Consider the following 24,046-nt stretch of genomic DNA (forward strand, 5'->3'; position numbering starts at 1 on the left):
GGTTTTCTCTTGTTGTTTTTCCCTGTATTCTGTGTTAACACAGAGCCTGGCTCATAGAAGGCATTCAGTATATATTTAGTAACTGAAACAAATGATAGCCTAGAGGAGGGCTGGAAAAGAAAAGAGAGATTCAGACAGCATTCGTTGCTGATGTAAAGTGTTTTCAAAAGACCTTCTCTGGTCCAACTCTATCATCTGATTGCTCTGTGATCTTAGGGAAATCTCCCAACCATTGGGGCTCCAGTTCTCTCCTTATACTGGCTAATCGTCAAGGATGTATCCTGCTTGTATCTTCCATAAGACTCTAACTGGCTGTTCAGAATAATTTGTAGTCTAGAGAATAAAAGATAAATGACTGAACAGGCTCATTTGTCACAGTAGAGATAAACAACAAATTGTGAGATAGAGTTTAGCTTCTTAAGGGTCCATCCTGTTTGCCAAATAGAAAGCAACTAAATTACATTGTATTTCCTTTCAAAACAAGCAGTCTTCTACAGATTGACGTACTAAATTGGACAGTAGAAAAGGTGCTAATCCCATAGTCAGGAACTGAAGGTGTGGATCTAGGATCCTGTGCCCACTCACTGGTCCTTAGACATTCTGGTAGGGCTGGGCTGGAGCTTTTTCACTGTTAGAGGACATTTATCCAGAAGGTACCTTTTTTCCATTCCAGAGAAAGCTGATGGGTTAGACATGCAAGTTCCTTATATTCTTTTTCTTTTCAGTGCCAGTACTGGGGCTCAAACTCAAGTCTTCAAGCTCTTGCTTGGCTTTTTTTGCTGAAGGCTGGCACCCTACCACTTGAGCCACACTCCCATTTCCAGCTTTTTGCTGATTAATTGAAAATAAGAATCTCATGAACTTTTTTTTCCTGGGCTGGCTTTGAGCCACAATCTTTAGATCTCAACCTTCTGAATAGCCTGGATTACAGGCATAAACTACCAGCACCCAGCTAATTTCTTACTCTTTTTTTTTTTTTTTTTTTTTTTTGGTCCAGTCATGGGGCCTGAACTCTGGGCCTGGGCACTGTCCCTCAGCTCTTCAGCTCAAGGCTAGTGCTCTACCACTTGAGCCACAGTGCCACTTCTGGCTTTTTTCTTTTTTGCTTATGTGGTGCTGAGGAATCAAACCCAGGGCCTCATGCATGCAAGGCAAGCGCTCTACCACTGAGCCACCTTCCCAGCCCTAATTTCTTACTCTTTATGAATAGAAATGATTCTGATTTCCTCCAGAAAACAGAAGGTAGGTTAGAAGTGGTTGAGTCTTTTTTCCCCCTCATGAGACAGGGTTTTACTATCTGGACTCCAGCCTGTCCTTAAATTTTGAATCTTCTTTGTTCATCTTTACAAGTGCTGAGGTTATAAGGTATTTACCACAATGCTCAGCTAGTGATTGAAACTTCTCAATTGGATGCAGAGCCCTAAAGAATTGTCAGTGAAATGATTGACATACAGAGAGACTCAGCCATTACCTTGGGCTTGTAGTATCTTCAGAAGTCTTGCACATGATTGAGTCACATCATTGTCTGCCACATGTATGGAGCAAAGAGCTAGGGCTCTGGTATTCTTTGGGCTCGTTTATCTTAGTTGGTGATTCCAATCTCAGTGTCTTTGAAGGAAAGAATGTGCAGAAGCTTCATTGAAGTCAAGGTATTGATATTCTAGAGAATACATTATCTATCCCTAAAAGGAGAGAATGGAAAGAGACAAGAAGGAGATAGAATGAAGTAATATGTCCATCAGGGCCTGCCCTTGAGCTCATGATCCCTGGCCTGCCTGGCTCTGGCAAAGCATGTTTATTCTAGTACTCCTCTGCCTATTGGTTTTGGTCAGTTCCTGTACCTAAGGCCCTGTTCGACTGTGAAGCCTATTATTATTGTTGTTGTTGTTGTTATCATCATCATCATAATTATCATTATTACTTAGTAGCTGTGCACAGAGGTTCCAGTTCCATGTCAGGTTATGAGTAGAGTGCATTTTGATCAATGTCACCCCATCTGTTATTTTCCTCCATTATTAACCCTCCCATCCCCGCCCTCAAGTTCCATTTTTATATAATACACATTTTATATAATACACACTGCATGGCTCGCTCTACCTCCCTCCTTTTGTTTACCCTCCCCCCACCTCAAAACATGTTGCTGCTTCCTGGTATTCATTTTATTTATCAGCAGCTCATTAGTTGTTCCTTTGGATTCCTCCCTTAAGAATACTGACCTTTAGTCAGTTTGTATGTATGTGCATAAAACCCAGTATATTTTACCCTGTAGCTTGTCTGTTTCTTTCAAAGGACTTAGGTTACTCTGTGTGGTTGTCTCTGGGTTCATTCCTCTGTTTTGAATAATTAATGCTATGAGTGAGTAAAGTATTGTTCATAGGTGTCAGATTTCGATCCCAGGGAAAAGCTTTGCAGGGCTGAAGTGTCCAAATGGGATCCTTTGCCTGTTAAAGAGTGGGAGGTGCCGGCATCAGATCCAGCATCCAGTTCCAGCACAGGGCCACCTTTGCCCTGGGCCTGCAGGATGCCGGCTACAAGGGCCTTCCCCTCTCAACAGCACTGGGGATTTGGGGGATGTACAGGGTGAAAAAAAAAAGGTTGTGATTCCTCTCTTTTCTTAAGCTCTGCTTCTCTTCTGGGAGGAATGAGACAGCTGAACACAGGCTTTGGTTAGCAGCCTGAAGGGACTACAGGGAGTCTGGTTTGAAGACACACAATCTCTCTTCTCTCTCTATTCTGGCTGAGTTTATCATGGAAGATTCCTGGTATAAATTAAAGACTTTTTTCTCCATAACAGGGAGACAGATTTTACTAATCTACTTAAGAATCCTTGAAAGCTGGGCACCAGTGTCTCACGCCTATAATCCTAGCTACTCAGGAGGCTGAGATCTGAGCATTGCAGTTGAAAGCCAGCCCTGGGCAGAAAAGCCCGTAAGACTCTTATCTCCAATAAACTACTCAGAAAAATCTGGAGTGGTGCTGTGGCTCAGGTGTTAGAACACTAGCCTTGAGTACAAAGAGACTCAGGGATAGTGCCCAAGCCCTGAGTTCAAGCCCCAGGACAGGGGGCCGGCGGAGGGGATTCCTTGATAGATCTCTGAAATGTGATGTTGTGTAAACATATTTGTAACTTAAAAAAATCAACTATGTATCATAAAATTCTTTTAAATATTTATGCAAAAACAACCTCACCCTTTTTAATAGTGACACAATAATCATAGGGATGCCCCATTAGTTATTCACACTCTCCATTAGGATTGTCAATTGAGACTCTAGTTTGGGGGAGAGATTTATATTTATTTGTTATTGCTGTTTACTGTTGAATGTTTACAATTCATAACCTACATTTCCAGAGTTTAAAGTCAGTGGTCATGAACAACTTTTCAGTGTTTACTTGGCAGCAAGAGCAGATTGAAGCAGTCATGAGGCTATTTTTACACTTTTCAAAATTCTGTTTGTTAATGATACTTTATATGTGTCTGCCCAGGTATTTTATGTAATACATAGTGTTCTATAGCTTATTCAGGAAAGCAAACAGTTCTGAGTCCCAGCAGTTTGGAAGGGATTACAATGGACTCCCAGGATGTTACAAACATCATCCTACATAGCGTGCCTTTATGTACTAGATCCTATTTAGATCATAGGATGAACTGGAAGAGATAGAACTGCCAAACCAAAGATTAGCTTATTTAACTCTTAGTGCTGCCAGCATGCTCTCCTTTGAGAGTATCATGATGTAATAGGCTGTCACTATGTGAGATCACCATGGTTCACACCATCTTTTACCAGCTGTGTATTCCTCTAGTTCTTTGTATTCCTCTATATCTTTGTATTCCTCTAGTTCATGTACATTAGTGAATTGTTCCCTCCTGTGGTGAGGCTCTGCCTCCTGTAGAATTACTTCTGCTTAAGGCAAAGCATTTATAGCATGTGCCAGGAACTAGGCTAGGCAGTTGGGCTAGAAATAGAGGAATGAAATGGGCTAACTATTCAGCTCCTTTTGTGTAAAATACATGCCTTAGAAATTCATGACACTATTGTGAATGGGCAGAACAGTGTGAATGGGGACCCTGTCAAGAGAGGAGCAGGATGCTTAGGAGGACACAGGACTGGTAGTGGGAAAGAGCTCATAGAGCTGATCTTTGAAGGGTGAAGGGCAGGTCCAGAGATACCATGGTACTGTCTAGGAGTCTTGAGTTTTTTCTCTCCACCCAATACAGAATTAGGATGCAGGAGAAATGGGGTCAGCAGTTCCACTTCTGGCTTTTTTGATGTTGTTGCTGTTTTGTTTTGATGGCTAATTGGAGATAAAAAATCTCACAGTCTTTCCTGGCTTTGAACTGTGATCCTTAGACCTCATCCTCCTGAATAGCTAGGATTATAGGCATGAGCCACAAATACCTGGCTTTAGAACTGATTTTTAATTGAGCTGTGATTTACTAAGAGGAGAAAAAAAAGAACACAAGTGTAGTTTTGAAAGCCTTGGAATTATTGAAGGTGCATAATAGTCTGAGGGATCCCATTTCACTCATCTCAAATCTGACTGCAACTGGGCTATTCAGAGTTTCAATGGCAAGAAAACTAGCACTTTCTAATCCATCTGGCTTGCTAGATATGTGATTTAAAACACACATTTATAATACTTTTTCTCATGGTAGAAATTCTAGTAAAATTTTGTTAGATAATATCATATAACAACCATTATACATACAAACATTCTTGGTTTATACAAGTGTGAAGTGTCTACTAGTAATAAAATAGGTTTCTAAGTGAATGAGCACTTTGAAATGATTAAGTACCTTGAAGATATGGCATATAGAGAGTAGCTTTGTATGAGCCAAATCAAAGTTAAAGGCTCATCTCACTAAGAGAGTCTCAACAGACAAGTCCATCCCTAATCCCTGCCTGTTAGGAAAACCACATCAGGTAGAGAGGAAGGTTCTGATATGTAAAATTGTTAACTGAGCCTGAGAGGAAAAACAGAACAAAGCTGTGTGATGTTTTTGACTTTATAGCCAGACAGAAAGGCCTGAAACTTTGTGTTTTCAGAGATTAGAGGTTTGTAAATATAAATGTTCTGTTAAATATTCACAGATGTAAAATATTAAGGTGATCAGAGTATGATGGCAATCATCTGGTGTCAGCAAATGTCCAAAAGGAGTTCAATACATACAGCTCTTTGTGTGTTAATTATACCTCAATAAATTATTCTTTTAATGGAACAGAAAAACAAAACAACTCTCTCCTCCTATTCCCAGTCCCTCATACACATCTATTAGTTGTCAAGGAAGGATACCACGAAAGATACCAGGCTTCAAATTTAGGTTATTGGTTGTATACTAGGACCACATATAGAATGACTCCAAGCCAATAGGCTCAGGTACTGTTTAAAGCTGTCAACAATTTTACTCTAAGACAATGCTGAGAACTGCTGCTTTCCCAGTGTTCGTTGTAATGCAACCCCACTTGAAGCTGTGAAATGCTAAGTGACCACCTCCATCCTGCTTGAGTTATGCCCACAGTTAAAGGGTTCTGAGGAAAGAGACTTACTTACTGCTACCTTATTCAAATGGAGAGAACTTTCCAAAGTAGTTCAGGGGCCCCAGGCCAAGGTCAGAGATGTCATCTGTAAGATTATGCCATAATAAGGCTGGAAGTAATTACCTTAGGTAAGACAAACTTCAAATGTTTGGTACATAGAGAGGCAGAATGGGAAATGAGAGTTAGAATTGTGGATGATCGGCTTTCTTTTGGGAAAAATGGATGGGACACACTGACGTGAATCTGAAAGGGAAGAGTATGTGAGTGAGTGGAGAAATATCACCGCCATCACAGATGACCTTGATTTCAGGGTAAAAACGGGTAGGAATACCTACAACATTCAAAGGCTCAGAAGCAAGAAGTTCACCAAGCTGAAATCTTAGAAGGACCTGTGCTATAGATGGAAAGTTCATTTCCTTAGCCACTCACCATAGCAGCAGGGTCCTCTATGAAGCCTTTAGATTTTCAAAGAGATGCTTCATGATTATTTGAAACTCATTAGGGTTTGTCTCTTTAATATTCTGTCACATTGGTTTTATTTCATTCAGTGAGACTAGGAATCCGTCAGTGACTTGACCTGTGTATTTAGTGTGCTAGGCCACCTGGTAATATTTTTGGGGGGGTCTGGTTGTGGGGCCTGAACTCTGGGCTTGGGCGCTGTCCCTCAGCTCTTCAGCTCAAGGCTAGTGCTCTACCACTTGAGCCACAGCACTACTTCTGCTTTTTTCTTTTTGCTTATGTGGTGCTGAGGAATCAAACCCAGGGCCTCATGCATGCAAAGCAAGTGTTCTACCACTGAGCCACCTTCCCATCCTATACCACCTGGTAATATTTATGGCTTTTAATTAAGCTTGAAGTTATACTTAACATCTTGTTTATAAGTGCAGTTATTTGGAATGTCAGCAGGTATGTGCTTGATATCCCAATTTACCAGTAGTTTCATTTTGGAAAAACAAAAAAAACAAAAAATAAAAAAAAACAGCAGAGGGAAAAGAGGTGATAGTTTCATCCTTACCAGTTATTGTGTGCTCCTTCAAATGCCAGGTGCTTGCCAAGATGCACACTGGGAGCCAGGCCAGAACTGCAGGTGTACCTGTAATGCTTACAGTGAGTGGATCTTGAGCTGATGATGGGAGCAGTAAGAAGGCTCTGTGCTTTGAGGGAAGGACACAGATAATCAGTTGACGCTTGACAATGTGTATTTGTGGCTGATGCGTCAAGTTGGATCTTGAAAAGTGAGTGTGAGCACTTAGGTGTTGAATCTTGCCCACAAGGAGCAATTTGACTTAGGAACTTGCTGTCCACTATAATCCTAACACTCAAGTATAGATTTTGTGTTTTCAGACTGAGGGGGTAAGTGACTGAGAGTGTGTGTGTGTGTGTGTGTGTGTGTGTGTGTGTGTGTGTGTGTGTGTGTGTGTGTGTGAGTGCGTGCGTGTGTATGAATATATCCAAGATGTGTGTATTATATATAGATATATACATGTATAAACTGAAGTATATTAATAAATATAGGTAATAGTTACCAATATATGTAAGTATATTAAATATATAAGATCTCTAAGAATTTTAGACCTGGGACTTTAGACCAAGAGCTAAAGTCAAGTAGATTTTTGTCTGCTTTCCATTAACATGGGAAATAGGATTTACATATACGTATACATATATACATGCATATACAAATCAGGTCTCAGGTTTCAAAGCAGAAAATGTTTCCTTATAAAGGTAACGTGAAGCTAGGGGCCAGTGGCTCATACCTGTAATCTTAGCTACTCACGAGACTGAGTCTGAAGATAGTGGCTTGAAGCTAGCCCAGCCAGGAAAGTCCATGAGACTCTTATCTCCAATAAACTACTCAGAAGAAGCCAGAAGTGGTGCTGTGGCTCAAGTGGTATAGTACTAGCCTTGAGTACAAAGAGGCTCAGGGACAGTGCCCAGGCCCTGAGTTCAAGCCCCAGGACCAGCAAATACTACTACTACTACTATTACTATTACTACTAATAGTAACCCTAAAAGGAAAACATTTTTAGTAAATGAAGCTTTTGTGAGATTATTTGATCACTAAATTTATGACACCTTTTGTACCAAGTTCATAGTTACCAGTTTTGTATTTACTCCAGGCATCCCTTCAGTCCTAGCAGTAGACTGAGCTAAGACAGCTCTGTTGTCCATAGTTGGAGTGAAACAGCAAGGGAGAGTGGGGGAGAAAAAGCCAGAGGCATAGATAGAGACTGAGACAGAGACAGACTGATCTTGGAACACCATGGTCAGAAAAGGTGTTTATATCAAATAGACAGAATCAACATGAGTCGGATGATCTTGGCCTGCTTCGTTTTCAGCCAACCCTGCCCTACTTCAGTGAATATAGCAGAGAAATGGATGAGCATGGCGTGTTCCCATTTCAGAACTGTACCTACTAGTGTTTATTGATGCAGGACATTAAGGAGTGGAATTAGACTAAAAACTGGCAGTGGTCATTAACCAAACCCTGTGTTACTCAGGCAGAAGACATGGGAACTAGAAAGGGATCTTCATTCAACATACTACCCTTAAAAGAAATGACCTTATAATCAGGAGAGTTAGACATGAGATCCCTTCAAACCTTCCAAGTGAATGAATGAAGCCAGTTTTGACACAGCAGAACCTTCAGCATGTCTACAATGAGCATGGAGCTGCCCCAACAGGAGATCTGAGGAAATACACCTTGTGATGTCATTCACTTTCTATTAAACCTTGCATATATATGTGCAGTCTCTGAGCTTTTTTGCTTAAGGCTAGTACTCAGCCATTTACATCTCCACTTCTGTTTTTCCTTTTCTCCTTTATTCTTTTTTTTTCTTTTAATGGTTAATTAGAAATAAGAATCTTTCCTGCCCTATCTGGCTTTAAACTGAAATCCTCAGATCTCAGCCTCCTTGAGTAGCTATGATTATAGGTGTGAGCTGCCAGTGCCTAGTCTCCCTGATGCTTTTAATCTACTGTGCCTGCTTCATTTTTCACAGCTGCATAACTTATTGCTATCAGTTTTTCTGGGTTTGTTGTTTGTCTCCCTTTTGGGGAAAGAAAGCTCTTCAGAGGCAAGGATTGTAACCCAGATTTGATTACTTCACCTCCAGGACCTAGCACGGCACTGGCTTCTAGCATCTTCTTAATGGCAGTTTGGAGGTTTGTGGGTTAAAGGAATCAGCAGTATTTTTAAGCTTTTGTTTACGTGGCTCTGCAAGGTATTGCCTGATTGAAGCCAGTTAAACTGAACATTTCTTTTGGGAGCATCTTCTCAAAGTCATAACAATTCAGATATTAGCAGTGAAAATCATGTCCATGGGCCATGAAAAACTAGATATGGAAATATCTGTACTGGCTGTGGAATGAAATGGTGTGTGTGTGTGTGTGTGTGTGTGTGTGAGAGAGAGAGAGAGAGAGAGAGAGAGAGAGAGAGAGAGAGAGAGAGAGAGAGAGAGAGAGAGAGAGAGAGAGAATGTGTGTGTGTGTGTGAGAGAGAGAGAGAATGTGTGAGAGAGATTTATTTTGTTTATGCAGGTAGGTTCCCAACAAAGCCCAGAGCCTTGCTAACCTAACCTACTCTTGATTTTCCATATGCTTGTGTTAAAATACACTTTGAATCTTAATTATACATATTAATAAAAAATAAAATAGCCAGTGCTGGTGGCTTATGCTTATAATTCTGTTTAGGAGGCTAAGATCTAAGGATTGTGGTTCAGAGCCAGCCCAGGCAGAAAAGTCTGTGAGATTCTTATCTCCAATTAGCCAGTAAAAAGTTGAAAGTGGAGGTATGATTCAAAGTGTAGAATACCAGTCTTTAGTGAAAAACAAAAAAAACCAAAACCAGAGTACAAGGCCCTGAGTTCAAGCCTCAGGACTAGCACATACACAAAAAATTAAAATAAAATAGAACTTTAAAAAGGAAGGAAATATAACAAATATAACAGATATAACAAATGTAACCAGAAAGAAGATAGCTTTATCTCTTAGCATCCAGTTCTCCCAACATCCAGGCCTCATGTGTGTGTGTGTGTGTGTGTGTGTGTGTGTGTGTGCGTGTGTGCGTGTGCACCAGTACTAGGGCTTGAACTCAGCCTAATGCTTTTTTTTCCCTCAAGGCTGGTGTACCACTTGAAACATAGAAACACAGTTCCATTTCTGGCTTTTTTGCTGGATAATTGAAAATAAGAGTCACATGACTTTCCTGCCCAGCTGGCTTCAAAATGTGATCCTCAGACCTCAGCCTCTTGAGTGGCTAGAATTATAGGTATGAGCTGCTGGCACCCAGTTCAGGCCTCTAATCTTGATACTTTCCATTTTTAATATCTCATATTTCCTACACTTTTTCTTTTTGTTTTGGTTGTGGAGTTTGAACTCAGGGCCTAGGTGCTATCCCTGAGCTCTTTTGCTCAAGGCTAATACTCCACACAGTTTTTTGAGTGGTTAATTGGAGATAAGAGTCTCATGGGGACTTTTCTTCCAGGGCTGGCTTCCAACTGTGATCCTGAGATCTCAGCCTCCTGAGTAGCAAGGATTATAGGCACTTACCACTGGCCCCTGACCTACACCTTTTTAAAAAAATTACATGAAATGCCTATTTAACTTCAATAATCTACAAATTTAGCACCCAAAATAGCTCAAATTATATATTTCTTCCAGACACTTTAAATTTTAAAGAAAAAAATTGTTAGAAGCTTACATCACAGTCATGTGATCAATGTCATAGTATTGAGAACAGTGCATTCCCCTAACCATGCTCACCTGGACTCAAATTGTATTTGTGACAGGGTCTCTGTAGATACCCAGGTGCAGAATAAAAGAGTTTGAATTACCGTAACATTTTTCTCTTTAAAAATGTGAGATAAAATTTCCCTTTAGAAAATAAAATTGTAAACCGGGCACCAGTGGCTCACGCCTGTAATCCTAGCTACTCAGGAGGCTGAGATCTGAGGATCTCAGTTCAAAGCCAGCCGGGGCAGGAAAAGCCGTGAGACTCTTATCTCCAGTAAACCACTAGAAAACCAGAAGTGGTGCTGTGGCTCAAGTGGTAGAGCACTAGTCCTGAGCTGAAGAGCTGAGGGACAGTGCCCAGGCCCAGAGTTCAAGCCCCACAACCACTACCACCAACAACTAAATTACTTTAAAAAATAAACTTAGCTCATGTCTGTAATCCTAGTTACTCAGGAGGTTGAGATCTGAGAATCACAGTTTGAAGCCAGCCCGGGAAGGGAAGATTAGGAAATTCTTATTTCCAATTAATCACACACACACACACACACACACACACACACACACACACACACACACACACACACACACACACACATACACACACGCACGCACGCACGCACGCCAGAAGTTGAGCTGTGGCTTAAAGTGGTAGAGCACTAGCCTTAAGCACAAAACAAAAGCTCAGGAACAGCATCCAGCCTATGAGCTCAAGCAATAAATAAAATTTAAAAGCAGCATCAGTTTTGTTAGGGAAGGGTAGAAATTTTGAAGAAGTTGAATGAGCCATAGGAGGCCTGTGATAGGTCTCATCTGCAGCCCTTCTTAAGTGGTACCTCTGGGTCATGAATCTGGGCATGTCATATGGGTCAAGGTTGGTGAAGCCTTAGCCATGAATGAGGATGGAGAGGAAGGAGATAGCATGAGCAGTAATAATTCTATCAACATTTTATGTAAGGATGATAGTCTACAAATGAAGTCATTCCACCATTTGGCTAATAAATAAACTAAGGCTCTCTGTAGATGTCAGTAACTTGCCACAAATCAGTTTCTTGCCAGAAGCTAATAAGTGGCAAGAATAGGCACTGGTAAACTGCCTGGTCACTGGTTTGACTCCATCACTGCTGTTTTTAAAAATCAATTAATTGATTAATTAATTTTTATATTGGTACTGGGACTTGAACTTAGGACCAGGACTCTGTTCTTGACCTTTTTCATTGAAGGCAAGTATTCTACCACTTGAGCGATAGCTCCACTACTGGCTTTTTGCTGGGTAATTGAAAATAAGAGTCTTTCCTGCCTGGGCTAACTTTGAACCATGGCCCCCAGATCTCAGCCTCCTAAGTAGCTAGGATTACAGACTTGAGCCATTGACTCTCATAACCTTTGTTTTAACATTGACGGGTTCAGTGGGCAGATATAGCTAGCTATTCCATCATAGGAACTGAAGATAGCAGAGATCAACAGCCACTGGTCAATTGCAGAGCATCCTTCCAGTACAAAGCTGACAGGTTTAGTGCCATTTCTGGTCGTGAGGTCTTCCCCAAAGGAATCCATTGTGATTTTTTTTCCTTCCGAGAAAGCTTACACTGAAATGTGGGTGATACCACATGATCGGCCCAGCACTGCCTTCCTATGCAGAATGGTGACCAGCCTGTACCCTCTCTCCTGCAGATGCCGCTCCTATGAGGATTGCTGTGGCTCCAGGTGCTGTGTGCGCGCCCTCTCCATCCAGAGGCTGTGGTATTTTTGGTAGGTCACAATTCTCTCTTGTCCCCCATGCCTTTTTCTGACAAGGTCCCTACCTCCCAAGATCTCTTCCTCCTTTGGTAGTTACCATCTTAGTTTTAGCACTTTCACTCAGGCTTTTGGACACCCTGGACCAGAAAAGTTAGAAACATATGGCTTGGCTTCATAAGAGGTACTTGTGCTCAGTTTGCAGAAAACTCCTCATTTCCACAGACTTCTGTCTAGGGAAGAACCATGCTTCTGGAAAGGCGATCAGATGCCAGCCTTGTCCTGTAGCAAGGCTGCTTAGCCAGTTTGAAATGGAGCCAGGGCTGAGTGTCTTGAAGAATCAGAGTCAGGAAACTGAGACATGTGATAAAGTTTCTGCTGCCTGGCAGTCTTCCTCATCTACCTTGTGACGGTTGAATCTTAGCCTTTATGAGAGGCAGCCTGCTTTCTTGTCCCTCTTCCAGCTCCTCAGGTGTCTGGAGAACCATCTGCGATCTATGAAATTGTGCTTTGAGAGAAAGGTGGGATGCAGTTTCCTTAGAGAGAGCCGCCTTCTGTGAATCGTGATCCCCAGAGGATCCCATAGAGGCCTCTGAGAGTCTAGTTGCCTGAGATAAAAGTATTACTTTCAAGGATGGGAAGGAAGGAATTCTTTAAAACCCAAAGGACATTTCTTGCACCTACTTACTTTGCTTCTAGGTGTGATGTCCTCAGCTAAACTCCACTAAGGGTTAAAACTTCAGATTTTTCATGACTTAACTGTCTTTATGATTTTAAATTTCTGGCTTTGAACCAGGCTGTAGATCTTAGCCACTAAGGCTAAGATCTGAGGATTGATGTTTGAAGCTAGCCTGGGCAGGAAAGCCTGTGAGACTCTTATCTCCAATTAACCACCAGAAAAATGGAAATGGTTCTGTGGCTTAAAGTGGTAGAGTGCTAGCCTTGAGAAAAAGAGCTCAGGGACAGTGCCCAGGTCCAGAGATCAAGCACCCAGAACTGGCAAATAATAATAATAATAGTAATTCTATAAAAAAAAAAACTCACTGGACATGTTACATCAATCACTTGAATTGCTCTGTGAGGTCTTGTCTTTTCTTCTTAACAATGTTGCCGGGCGCTGGTGGCTCACGCCTGTAATCCTAGCTACTCAGGAGGCTGAGATCTGAGGATCGCGGTTCAAAGCCAGCCCGGGCAGGAGAGCAGGAGAGACCGTGAGACTCCTATCTCAAATAAACCACCAGAAAACCGGAAGTGGCGCTGTAGCTCAAGTGGTAGAGCGCTCGCCTTGAGCTGAAGAGCTGAAGGACAGCGCCCAGGCCCAGAGTTCAAGCCCCACGACCGACAAAAAAAAAAAAAAAAAAAAATGCATCTTCTTAACAATGTTCCCAGTGATAAGATAAACCAGTAGGTATGTGTAGTGGCTCTGTGTATCACAGGGCTAAGGTTTTTTCTTTTTTTTAATAAGTTTTTTTATTGTGAAAATACTGTACAGAGGGGTTACAGTTACATGAGCAAGGTAATGAGTACTTTTCTTATCAAGCATTGTTGCCTCCTTCTTTGTTTTTCCCCTACTATCCCTTGTCTCCCACCTCCTCAACTACACTTTAGTAGCAATGCCTCCTTTCTCTGTCCCCATCACCAGTTCCTTAAATAAGCTTTACATATGTGAGAGCTGGTATCACTTGTTGTGCAAGCCATAGAGCCTTGTGGGAGCTGTGACCGGCTGCAGGAGATGTGATTATGTGCTTGAAGTCTGAATGATATAATGGAAAACTATTTGACCTTCTCTATTCATTCCTGTCAAAAGACAGAGCTACTGTATGGATGTATCTTACTGAGGAAGTCATGACTCCCTTGTTGAAACTGTTTACAAGCTTCCTGACTTTTTGTCATCTGCCTTTTGTTAAGCACTGCCCCCCTTAAGTTTGCACTGGGCTGATTTGAACCTATAATAGCAAAGGGCAGCTTACCCATGTCTGTTGATTAAACTCATTCCTCACCCCATGGTGGCCATTGGAACATTAATTATTTAATAACAATATTCTTAGATATCACTGCATGAGCATCTCTTCATTCGTAGTTCTGGAATCTGCTGGTCAGAACCAACAACCTGTCTCCTCAGCCCCTGACCAGGACTTCCTTAGAACCTTAATAGGCTGCCCTGCCAAGGTGGCTACATGCGCTGAACAAGGAGGATCAATGTCCTGCTTGTCTACCTTATAGTAGTTGGTGTTCCCTCTGTTTTTCTTCCTGAAGATTTCCAAATGTAATACCTCTGTGTATGTCTGAAGGTAGAGAGGACTGGAACTACAGCAGAAGAAGGGAGGACCATTGGGCAGGGGACATTTCCAAGTGTGGTTTATCTTTAGGGTAGGAGGGGATCTCTCAGGAGTGTCTTCATTGGGACTTTCTGGCAGAAAGAGCAAGGGGATTGAATGTTGACAGCCTGAACCCTCCCTAAGAAGGTTCAAAAGCATGATGGCTTAATCTGAAACTGCTAATGTTGTGGGAGAGCTAAACAAATTTTTCTAAAAGTTTGCCAGGTATAGTGCTAGCTACTTGGGAGATGGAGATCCAGGGATTATGATTTGAAGTCAGCCATGGCATAAAAGTTTGTAAGACTTCATCTTAACCAATGGCGGGGCACACACCTATTATTCCAGCTACTGAGAAAGCACAGTGACTGGGTGCATTAACTTGAACCTGTTATCTGCAGTGACATGAGTAAGTAGAAGTAGGAGGATCACAATCTAAGCACCTGTCTAGGTCCAAAGCAAGACCCTACCTCAAAAGTTACCTCTCAACCAATGCAAAAAGGGGCAGGAGGGATGTAGTTCTAGTTCTAGAGCACCAGTCTAGCAAGAAACCGTAAGTTTGATCCACAGTACTAGAGATCCACAGAAGGGGATTGAGGGGGCAAATTATCAAAGGCTAGACATTATACAGTTAAAAAGGAAAACAGTGAGAAATCCCAGAAGGTCTATTAGGGACTGACCTTTCTTTCCTGTTGGTCAGCATTTCTGAACTGGTTTTGCCAGATGCTTCTGCTGTTGGTTAAGATCACTTCTTGTTATCTTTTAGTGATCCAAGTCAGCCGAAAACATATTTAATTCCTAACCTCCAGGCCAATGCACCAAATATATTATTGGAAATTTAGGGCAGCAAAGTTGACCTGGGCTCTTGAGGTCTAACAAGAGAAGAATTCAGACAAGATAGGAATGTAAGTAAAGAGAATAGGAAAGTTTATTAGAAAAGACATGTGGCAGAGAAAGAGATCATGCCATAGGAAGATGACACTTCAGCCCATCTCAGCTATCTTTTGCTACAGAGCTTCATCTTGGGAGAATGGAGTCTCTGAAGAGGACTTTCTGATTGGTTTGGTGGGTCTTCTTTTTGTTTCCTATAAGGTCATGACCCAAAGATTTAGTGCCCCATATTTATTTCCTCTTTCTTTTGTAATCTCCTGCTCCCATTTTATTGTCAGGCAGGTTTGGCTTAGTGTCCAGCTATCTGCAAGCTGTGTAAGCCACTAGTCTCTGACTGGCCTGCTTGAGCTTTTCTGTTAACTTGTATCACTATCTGAGGCTGGGTACCATACTGAGGTGAATGCTGACAAGGCTGGATCTCACACAGAGAACTTCTTAAGTCTCATCAGTGTGGTTAGGCTCTTGCTGGTCAAGTCAGAGGGCCAACTTCCAAAGTCTTGGTCAAGTTACCAGTGTTAAGACTTCTTTTTTTTTTTTTTTGGCATTGGAGAGTACTGGTTTGAAATCAAGACCGTGCATAGCCAGATTCGGGTGTTTAACTATTTGAGCCATAACTCTACTTCATTTTCTTTTGCTTTCATTAATAGTTACTTTTGTGGATAAGGTCTTGAGTTTTGCCCTGGATCAGCTTCAGATTGGCATCCTCCTGCCCAGGCTCCCCACATAGCTGAGATTATAAGTGTCATCACTGCCTGACGTATTTGTGGAGATGGAATCTTGCTAATTTTCTGTCTAAGCTGGCTTTGAACCTCACCTGCCACTCATTGTCTGAAGTTGAGATTCATTAACACAATTTTCAATTGGTGCTGCAGCTAGGTAACACCTTGAGGTATGAATTTGAGGTGTCCCAGCTGAAATATAAAGGATGCTTTGACTCTGTTTTGTACATTCTCTCAGTAAACCTCCCAGGCCAGATCTTCTGCTGGGAGTCCTATAGAGAGGCATGTATGGCAGTTTAGTTTTGGAAAGAGACAGATGTCTAGACTAATAATTACAAGTAGATAAGTTTAAGTTCTTTTTTTCTTTTTTTGTCAATCGTGGGGCTTGAACTCTAGGCTTGAGTGCTGTCCCTCAGCTCTTCAGCTCAAGGCAAGCGCTCTACTACTTGAGCCACAGCACCATTTCCAGTTTTCTACTGGTTTATTGGAGATAAGAGTCTCATGGACTTTCCTGACTGGGCTGGCTTTGAAATGTGATCCTCAGGTCTCAGCCTCCTTAGTAGCTAGGATACAGGCGTGAGCCACCGGCTCCAGGCTAAATTTAAGTTCTTATTCTGCAAAGAACCTTTTTTTCTTTTTTCCTTTCTTTCTTTCTTTCTTTTTTTGGTTGGTCGTGGGGCCTGAACTCTGGGCTTGGGCGCTGTCCCTCAGCTCTTCAGCTCAAGGCTAGCGCTCTACCACTTAAGCCACAACACCCACTTCCAGCTTTTTCTGCTTATGTGGTGCTGAGGAATCGAACCCAGGGCCTCATGCATACAAGGCGAGCACTCTACCACTGAGCCACCTTCCCAGCCCTCTTTCTTTTTTTATTGTGAAAATACCGTACAGAGGGGTTACAATTACATGGGCAAGGTAATGAGTACATTTCTTATCAAGCATTGCTGCCTCCTCCTTTGTTTCCCCTTACCATCCGTTCCTATCTCCCCGTCCCCCCTCCCCCCACCTACCCGCACCAAAGTTGTAAAGTTCAATTTTCAACATAATGTCTTGTACATCTCATTGTTGCAATGGGTCTACCTGTCTCCCTATTTAAACAATTTGTTTTTTCCCTTTCCTTCCCCAAATTATACCAATATCAAATACAGTGAAAACAGGGATTATACCGTGGGGGAGGGACATAAACAAAGCAACAAAGAAATATCTTATAAATATGTTACAAACAATGGCAAGAAAGAAAAAACATTTGAGTCCTTATCTTGGGGTTCATTTTGCCTAACATCAACTTATCTGACTGTTTCTGCTTGTCTCAGACATATACTAGTTATTGCAAATAAGCGAAACCATGGGACCTATCTTGGGCCTGGCTTACTTCACTTAATATAATTTTTTCCAAGTCTTTCCATTTCCTAACAAATGGGGCAATGTCATTCTTTGTGATGGAGGCATAGAATTCCATTGTGTATATATACCACATTTTCTTGATCCATTCATCTACTGAGGGGCATCTGGGTTGGTTCCATATCTTAGCTATGGTAAATAATGCTGCAATAAACATAGTTGTGCTGGTAGCTTTAGTATGGTCTTGTTTGTTACCATTTGGGTAAATTCCCAAAAGTGGGATTGCCGGGTCATAAGGGAGCTCCATGTGGAGTCTTTTGAGGAACCTCCATACTACTTTCCAAAGTGGTTGAACAAGTTTACACTCCCACCAACAATGAAGTAAGGTTCCCTTCTGTCCACATCCCCTCCAGCATCTGTTGTTATTAGAGTTCTTGATTATAGCCATTCTAACTAGGGTGAGGTGGTATCTCAATGTTGTTTTGATTTGCATTCCTTTAATGGCTAGGGAGGTTGAGCATTTCTTCATGTGTCTATTGGCCATCATTCTTTCCTCTTCAGAGAAGTTTCTCTTTAAGTCTTTAGCCCACTTATTAATTGGGCAGTTGTTTCTTTGAGGATTTGTTTTTGGGGGAGTTGATTCTGGTGCAGGGTGCTATATAAGGATCTAGCTTTAGTTTTCTACAAGTGATTAACCAATTTCTGCAAAGAACCTTTGATACCAGAAAAGTTAGGTAAGGCAAGGATCTTTAGAATATGTCTTTCAGAGTGTGTGCTCCCAGGCTGGAATACAGGGAAGAGGACTAGGGAGTGTGGACAGCTATTCTAGGCCCCTCAGCTAACTCAAAGACTTCCTACTTACTACCAAAGAGCAGAAAGTTTGGAGAAGAGTATTTTTACAAGCTCTGCAAGCTCTAAAATCTTGGGTGATCATTAGCCCGGAAGGTTTGAATGAATTTCTCAAAGTTAGAAGAGATAGACTGGGGGCTGCAAAGGTGGTTCAGTGGTAAAGCGCTTGCCTTGCATGCATGAGGCCCTGGGTTCGATTCCTCAGCACCACACAAGCAAAAAGAAAAAAGCCAGAAGTGGCGCTGTGGCTCAAATGGTAGAGCGCTAGCCTTGAGTTGAAGAGCTGAGGGACAGCGCCCAGGCCCAGAGTTCAATTCCCATGACCGGACCAAAAAAGAAAAAATAAAGAAAAGAAAAGATAGACTGATAGCTTTCATATTTAGCATTGGAAAACACTTGAATGAAAGAAGACTGGCTAGGGTAGCTTTCTGTGGGTGAGCACCCTACTCAAGCAGGGTCTAGAGTCTGTTCTAGTCAGAAGGTTTCCACTGTAACTGCACTCTTTTCCAGGATATACAGAGTTAAGAACTACTATAGTAAAGGCTGAGAACAGTGGAAACACACACACACACACACACACACACACACACACACACACACACACACACACACAAATTGGATTCAGTAAACCCAATTTCTTCTTTTTCCTCCTCTTCTTTCTCTTCCTCCTCTTCCTCCTCCTTTTCTTCTTCCTCCTCCCTTTCCTCCTCCTCCTTCTCTTCTTCCTCCTCTTCTTCCTTCCTTTCTTCTTCCTCCTCTTCTTCCTCCTCCTCCTCCTCCTTCCTCTTCTTCATTTTGTGATGGTCCTGGGGCTTAAACAGAACCTGGGTGTTGGCCTTGAGTTGTTGGGTTTTTTTTGCTCAAGGCTAGTGCTCTACCACATGAGCCACAGCTCTACTTCCAGCTTTTTTGGTGCTTAACTGGAGCTGAGTCTCATGGATTTTCCTGCCCAGGCTGGCTTCAAACCTTGAAGAGAGACCTAGAGGTCTAAACCTCCTATGTAGCTAGGATTTTCAGGCATGAGCCACCAGTGCTGGGCTCTTGATTACTTATGATGATCAAAATAAACACAACTTCCTCTCTTAATTCTTCAGCTGGGAGCCAGTGGCTCATGCCTGTCATCCTAGCTTCTCAGAAGGCTGAGATCTGAGGATTGAGGTTTGAAGCCAGCCCATGCAGGAAGGGCTGTGAGACTCTTGTCTTCAATTAACCACCAGAAAACTGGAAATGGTACTATGGCTCAAAGTGGTAGACCACTAGCCTTGAGCAAAGAGCTCAGGGATAGCACCCAGGCCTTGAGTTCAAGCTCCATGACTGACCAAAAAGAAAAAAAAAAGAAAGAAAAGAAAACTACTTTTCTGATATTAATGATACATGCTACTGCTTTTCCTTCCTTATTATTATTTTTAAAAAATAATTCCCTACTCCTATTCCTTCGTCAGTGCATCATAAATTCTTAGACTAGTCTTCAGTAAGGACTGAGTCAGGAGGTGAGTGATAACCTGAGCCAGGACTTGGTTTCCTGCTAGGTAATTGTTAGCCTTTCCTCATTTGTTCTCTAGAAGTCTGAATGGGAGGTGCAATGTCATCTCTGTTAAAAAAAAAAAGTATTTGGCATTTCTCATCAGTCTGGGAACTGGATCTCTTGGGAGTGACCACTAGCATCATTTGAGAAGGAAACTTTTGCACACATGCATATTCCAACACACTTACTTGGAGTAAGTACCACTTTGTATTGAAGGTAAATTCTCAAACTCCACCCTAAAGATAATGGTCTTCCCCCCCCCCCACTAGTCCTGGGGCTTGAACTCGAGGCTTGGGTGCAACAGCTACACTTCCAGATTTTTGCAGCTAATTGAAGATAAGAGTCTCATGGACTTTTCTGCCCAGGCTGGCTTCAAACTGTGGTCCTCAGCTCTCAGCCTGCTGAATAGTGAGGATTACGGGTGTGAGCACTAGCACCTAGCTAAGAAAATAGGTTTAAGAAACATAGCTGTTACCTTTTTGATTACGACATTCTTACTATTGAGAGTTCCTTGATTTTTGTCAAATCCTTGCAGTTCAGACTTTTCTGGCTGTCACAACACCAGTCTTTGTCCCTTCTACTCGGAGCCTCTTCACTCCACTTACAGAGCTTTTCCTGCTCTGAATCATTGTCCTCTTGCTGTTCAGTCTCAAGGATGATACTTCTTCCTTCCCTTCTTTCTAGCTGTGTCTTCCTTTTCCTCCTTCAGAATCCAACTCAGGTGTGCCTGAGGATAGACTGCCCTTCCATTTCACTGTAACAGACACTATATGATGCAACATTATATGCATTCTCTCTCTCTTTCTCTCTCTCTCTCTCACACACACTTAATTTTGCATCCCTTATTTTTCCTTCTTAGCACTTACCAGAGTTATAAATAACTATGTATATGTGTTGTTTATTGTCTTCCTTCTCTATTAGAAATGAAGTTTGGTGGGTGGATGGACTCCATCTGTTTATCTCTCTAAAATAGGTAGTATAGTTTTAGAGGTGCTAAGTACTTAACAGTAAGTTAACAATTACTTGTGGAAGGAATCATGTAGACAGAACATCATGAAGACAGAACACAAAGACCACTGTTGCAGCCCTTTTCTGAATCATTCCTATCTTGTCTCTGTTTTTTCTCCTTGCTCAGTGTTCCAGAGTTATCCACTAAATAGATAGCACTGATGGCCTTGCTTAGCATTACGTTAATAATCCCAAAGCTTAATCATCCAATCAATGCTTAAACTTTTTTTTAAAACGTGTAGTCTGGTGCCACTGGCCATAACTAAGTCTGTTGTGTATTCATCCTGCACAAGGCAATGGGTTACTTTCCCAGAAGTGGGAGGTTCTGTATGGTTCCATGATTCTATGAGGTTCTGGAAGGTTCCATGGGTCCCACACAGTATAGAGATGAACAAGAGTTTCTTAGTTTTGTCAATTTGATCTATTATTATTGACCCTTCCCAAAGTAACTATGCCTTTTTCATTCGTCCATTCATTCAATCTTTCTGCAAGTATTTTCTTGAATGCTAATGATGTAAGTTGTTATTAGAAAGTCAGCATAGCTATCTACCTTGCTCTTTGTATTCAGAGAAAGAATAATTCAGGTAAGATATGAAACATAGTAAAAAGGATAAGAAAACTTATTAGGAAAGGAATGAGCAAGAAAAGGGGGTTATTACATGGCAAGATGGAATCAATTCTAATTTAGCTGTCTTCAGTTCATATTCATATTCAGGCATCAACATTAAGTTTAAACTAAGGGGGACAAGGGGCAAATGTATGCATGGAGTCTCATGTCTGAGTTCTAATTCCAGAAGAGTAAGAACTAGATCTCATTCTTAGGGGGTTTCTGAGAAATTATCACTAAAATCATCACTTCTAGGGAGCAGGCTGGTTCCCATGAGATAATTCCTCCTGCTCCAAGGTGCAGTCTCATCAGTAGGTAATCACAGGTAAACATCTTCATTTGGGAGTTGATCTGTCCTGCAAAACTCTGCTGTTCTTTAGGGATAATTTCAGTCCCTTGTAAAGATGCTATTGATCTGTTCTGTCTTTTCTGGAAGCCAAAGTGATTGTAAAGTGACTGTAGAGAGAAAGGCTTAGAGGAAAGACAGATACAAAATGGAGGCAGAGACACTAAGATTTTGTCCTGCTTTTTGTTAATCTTGGCAGCAAAAACAGTTTTAAGTACCTGTTACTGAAGTATATAATCACTGTCCCAAAGGTTAGGGTAGGTTTACTAAATTACATTGGTCCTCTCAGCAGTGAGTCATATAGATAAGTTATAGAGCTATCTAATAGTTCCAGTAACTATGTATTACCTCACCTTAGGCTGGAATGAAGCCTTTCAGTAATTCTCAAAAACTCACCTTGTGACATTCCATGACTTTAGTCACATTTAAGTTGTAAAATTTTGTTAGCATTTTGTCTGAGAGATGCTGTGATTTCATAGAATTTAAATTTCCTTTATGTTTCCTTTACTTTGCTTATGGCTAATTGCTACCTGTCAATATTGTCAATGAGAGTCCTTCGATGAATCTATAGTTTTAGGGTTTTTTTTAAATTATAGTTTCTCTATTCTTCCAGTTTATCTGTAATTAAGATGTTCGGTAGGAAGGTTATTTCTGCTCCTTTATAGGTGTTTATATAATCATGAGCATCATTGCTAGGAAGTATAAATGTATAGCCCTGTGTCCTTGACAGTGGAGAATGGAAAAACAGAAGAAACAGTGAGGATAGCCGCATTTGCTGAATGAAACAGGATTTAGGCAGCATTTTTCCGTTTTAGACTAGAATATTGAGTTGAGGTCAGAGCCATGGACCAGCTAATAAATCCAGGAATACTTTGAAAGCAGATAGCTTTTTGAGCCAAAGGACTACCAAATCTTCTCAGTATCACTGGTCTGCTCGGTGTCATCCACCAGTGAAAATGGAAGAGGACCAAGATCAAGGTGCATGCCCTCCTGGGTCATAGTATTCAGTGTCCCCAATAGGTAGCGGTGTTCCAAGATCCAGAAGTCTAAGTCACAGTGCTGAGTCCATGGGACCTGGTCTTCTACCTATGTCTCTGCTCTGAGCTCCAGCCTTATGTCTCTGCTCTCCTCAGGTTCCTCCTGATGATGGGTGTGCTCTTCTGCTGTGGAGCTGGCTTCTTCATCCGCAGGCGCATGTACCCACCACCACTGATCGAAGAGCCTGCGTTCAACGTGTCCTACACCCGGCAACCCCCAAACCCCACTCCAGGTCAGTCCTCTGTCTCTGTCTCTCTCTCCTGCAGTGCATGTATCATCTGGAAACATTTGTCATGGGTATGACTACAGAGTATACTGGAAGAAAAAAAATTGGCCATTTTGTTCATTTAGATTCCAATGACTAACTTTATAACTCATTTGTGCTGGTCACAAACATGTATAGGATTGTGTGATCATTGTCTCATAACCTCATATTCTGTTTTGGGGGCTTGAGAGCATTTTTTTGTCTATGTCTGCCAGTATTGGAGCTTGAACTCCAAGCTTTATGCTCGTGTGTGTGTGTGTGTGTGTGTGTGTGTGTGTGTGTGTGTGTGTGTGTGTGTGTGTGTGTGTGTGTGTGTGTGTGTGTGTGTGTGTGTGTGTGTGTGTGTGTGTGTGTGTGTGTGTGTGTGTGTGTGTGTGTGTGATTCAGGCTAGCCCTTGAGTCACACCTCCACTTTCCACATTTTTCTGGTTAATTTGGAGATAAGAGTCTTGGGGACTTTTCTGTTCAGGCTGACTTCAAACCTTAATTCTCACATCTCAGTCTCCTGAGTAGCTAGGATTACAGGCATGCTCACAGGAGCCTGGCTAAATTATGATTGGTGTACCTTGGATGAATGTAATGCAGTTCATATATGCATATTATTTTTTCTCTACCTTTTCCTTAAAAAGTTATTTTATGTAGAAATTTCTATGAAGGCATGGTAATGTCCCCACTATTCTTTACACCTCTATATTAAATACTATGTTTGTAAGTGGTAATTCTATGATTGGTGACCATTTGTTTTGTTCTCTTTTGTTTTACCTTCTATTTGATCATTTTTTTCAAAAAGTATTTGTTGTAAAATACTAGTTTTCTTTTTTATTTCTTTTTAAAATTTTATTATAAAGGTGAGGTGCAGAGGGGTTACAGTTATGTAAATCAGGTAAAGAGTGCATTTATTTTTGTACAATGTTACCCCTTTCCTCTTCCTAGTTTTCCTTTTTTCTGTATCAGTCCTGGGGCTTAAACTTGGAGCCTAGGCTCTGTCCCTGACCAACTTTTTTGCTCAAGGCTAACATTCTACCATTTGAGCCACAACTCCACTTTTGCTTTTTGTTGTTGTTGTTAGATTAGTGGAAATAAGAGCCTCACAAACTTTACCTAGGCTGGCTTTGAACCTTGATCCTTAGATCTCAGCC

At 41.5% G+C, this 24,046-nt stretch overlaps 1 protein-coding gene across 3 annotated transcripts in view; it reads left to right on the forward strand.

Moving 5' to 3' along the window:
- Positions 1–24,046, forward strand: part of Vopp1 (VOPP1 WW domain binding protein) — an 86,318-nt gene that overhangs the window by 52,161 nt on the left and 10,111 nt on the right. For 2 of the 3 annotated variants that reach the window (XM_069995957.1, XM_069995958.1), the window contains exons 3-4: positions 11,944–12,021; positions 22,738–22,874. In XM_069995957.1, coding sequence (XP_069852058.1) covers positions 11,944–12,021; positions 22,738–22,874 — 215 coding nt within the window. The remainder of the gene's footprint in view (positions 1–11,943; positions 12,022–22,737; positions 22,875–24,046) is intronic. The other variant, XM_069995959.1, reaches the window with a different exon arrangement.

This window comes from Dipodomys merriami, unplaced genomic scaffold, assembly GCF_024711535.1.
Source record: "Dipodomys merriami isolate MVZ:Mamm:240054 unplaced genomic scaffold, mDipMer1.0.p SCAF_5, whole genome shotgun sequence".
Taxonomy (NCBI): Eukaryota; Metazoa; Chordata; class Mammalia; order Rodentia; family Heteromyidae; genus Dipodomys; species Dipodomys merriami.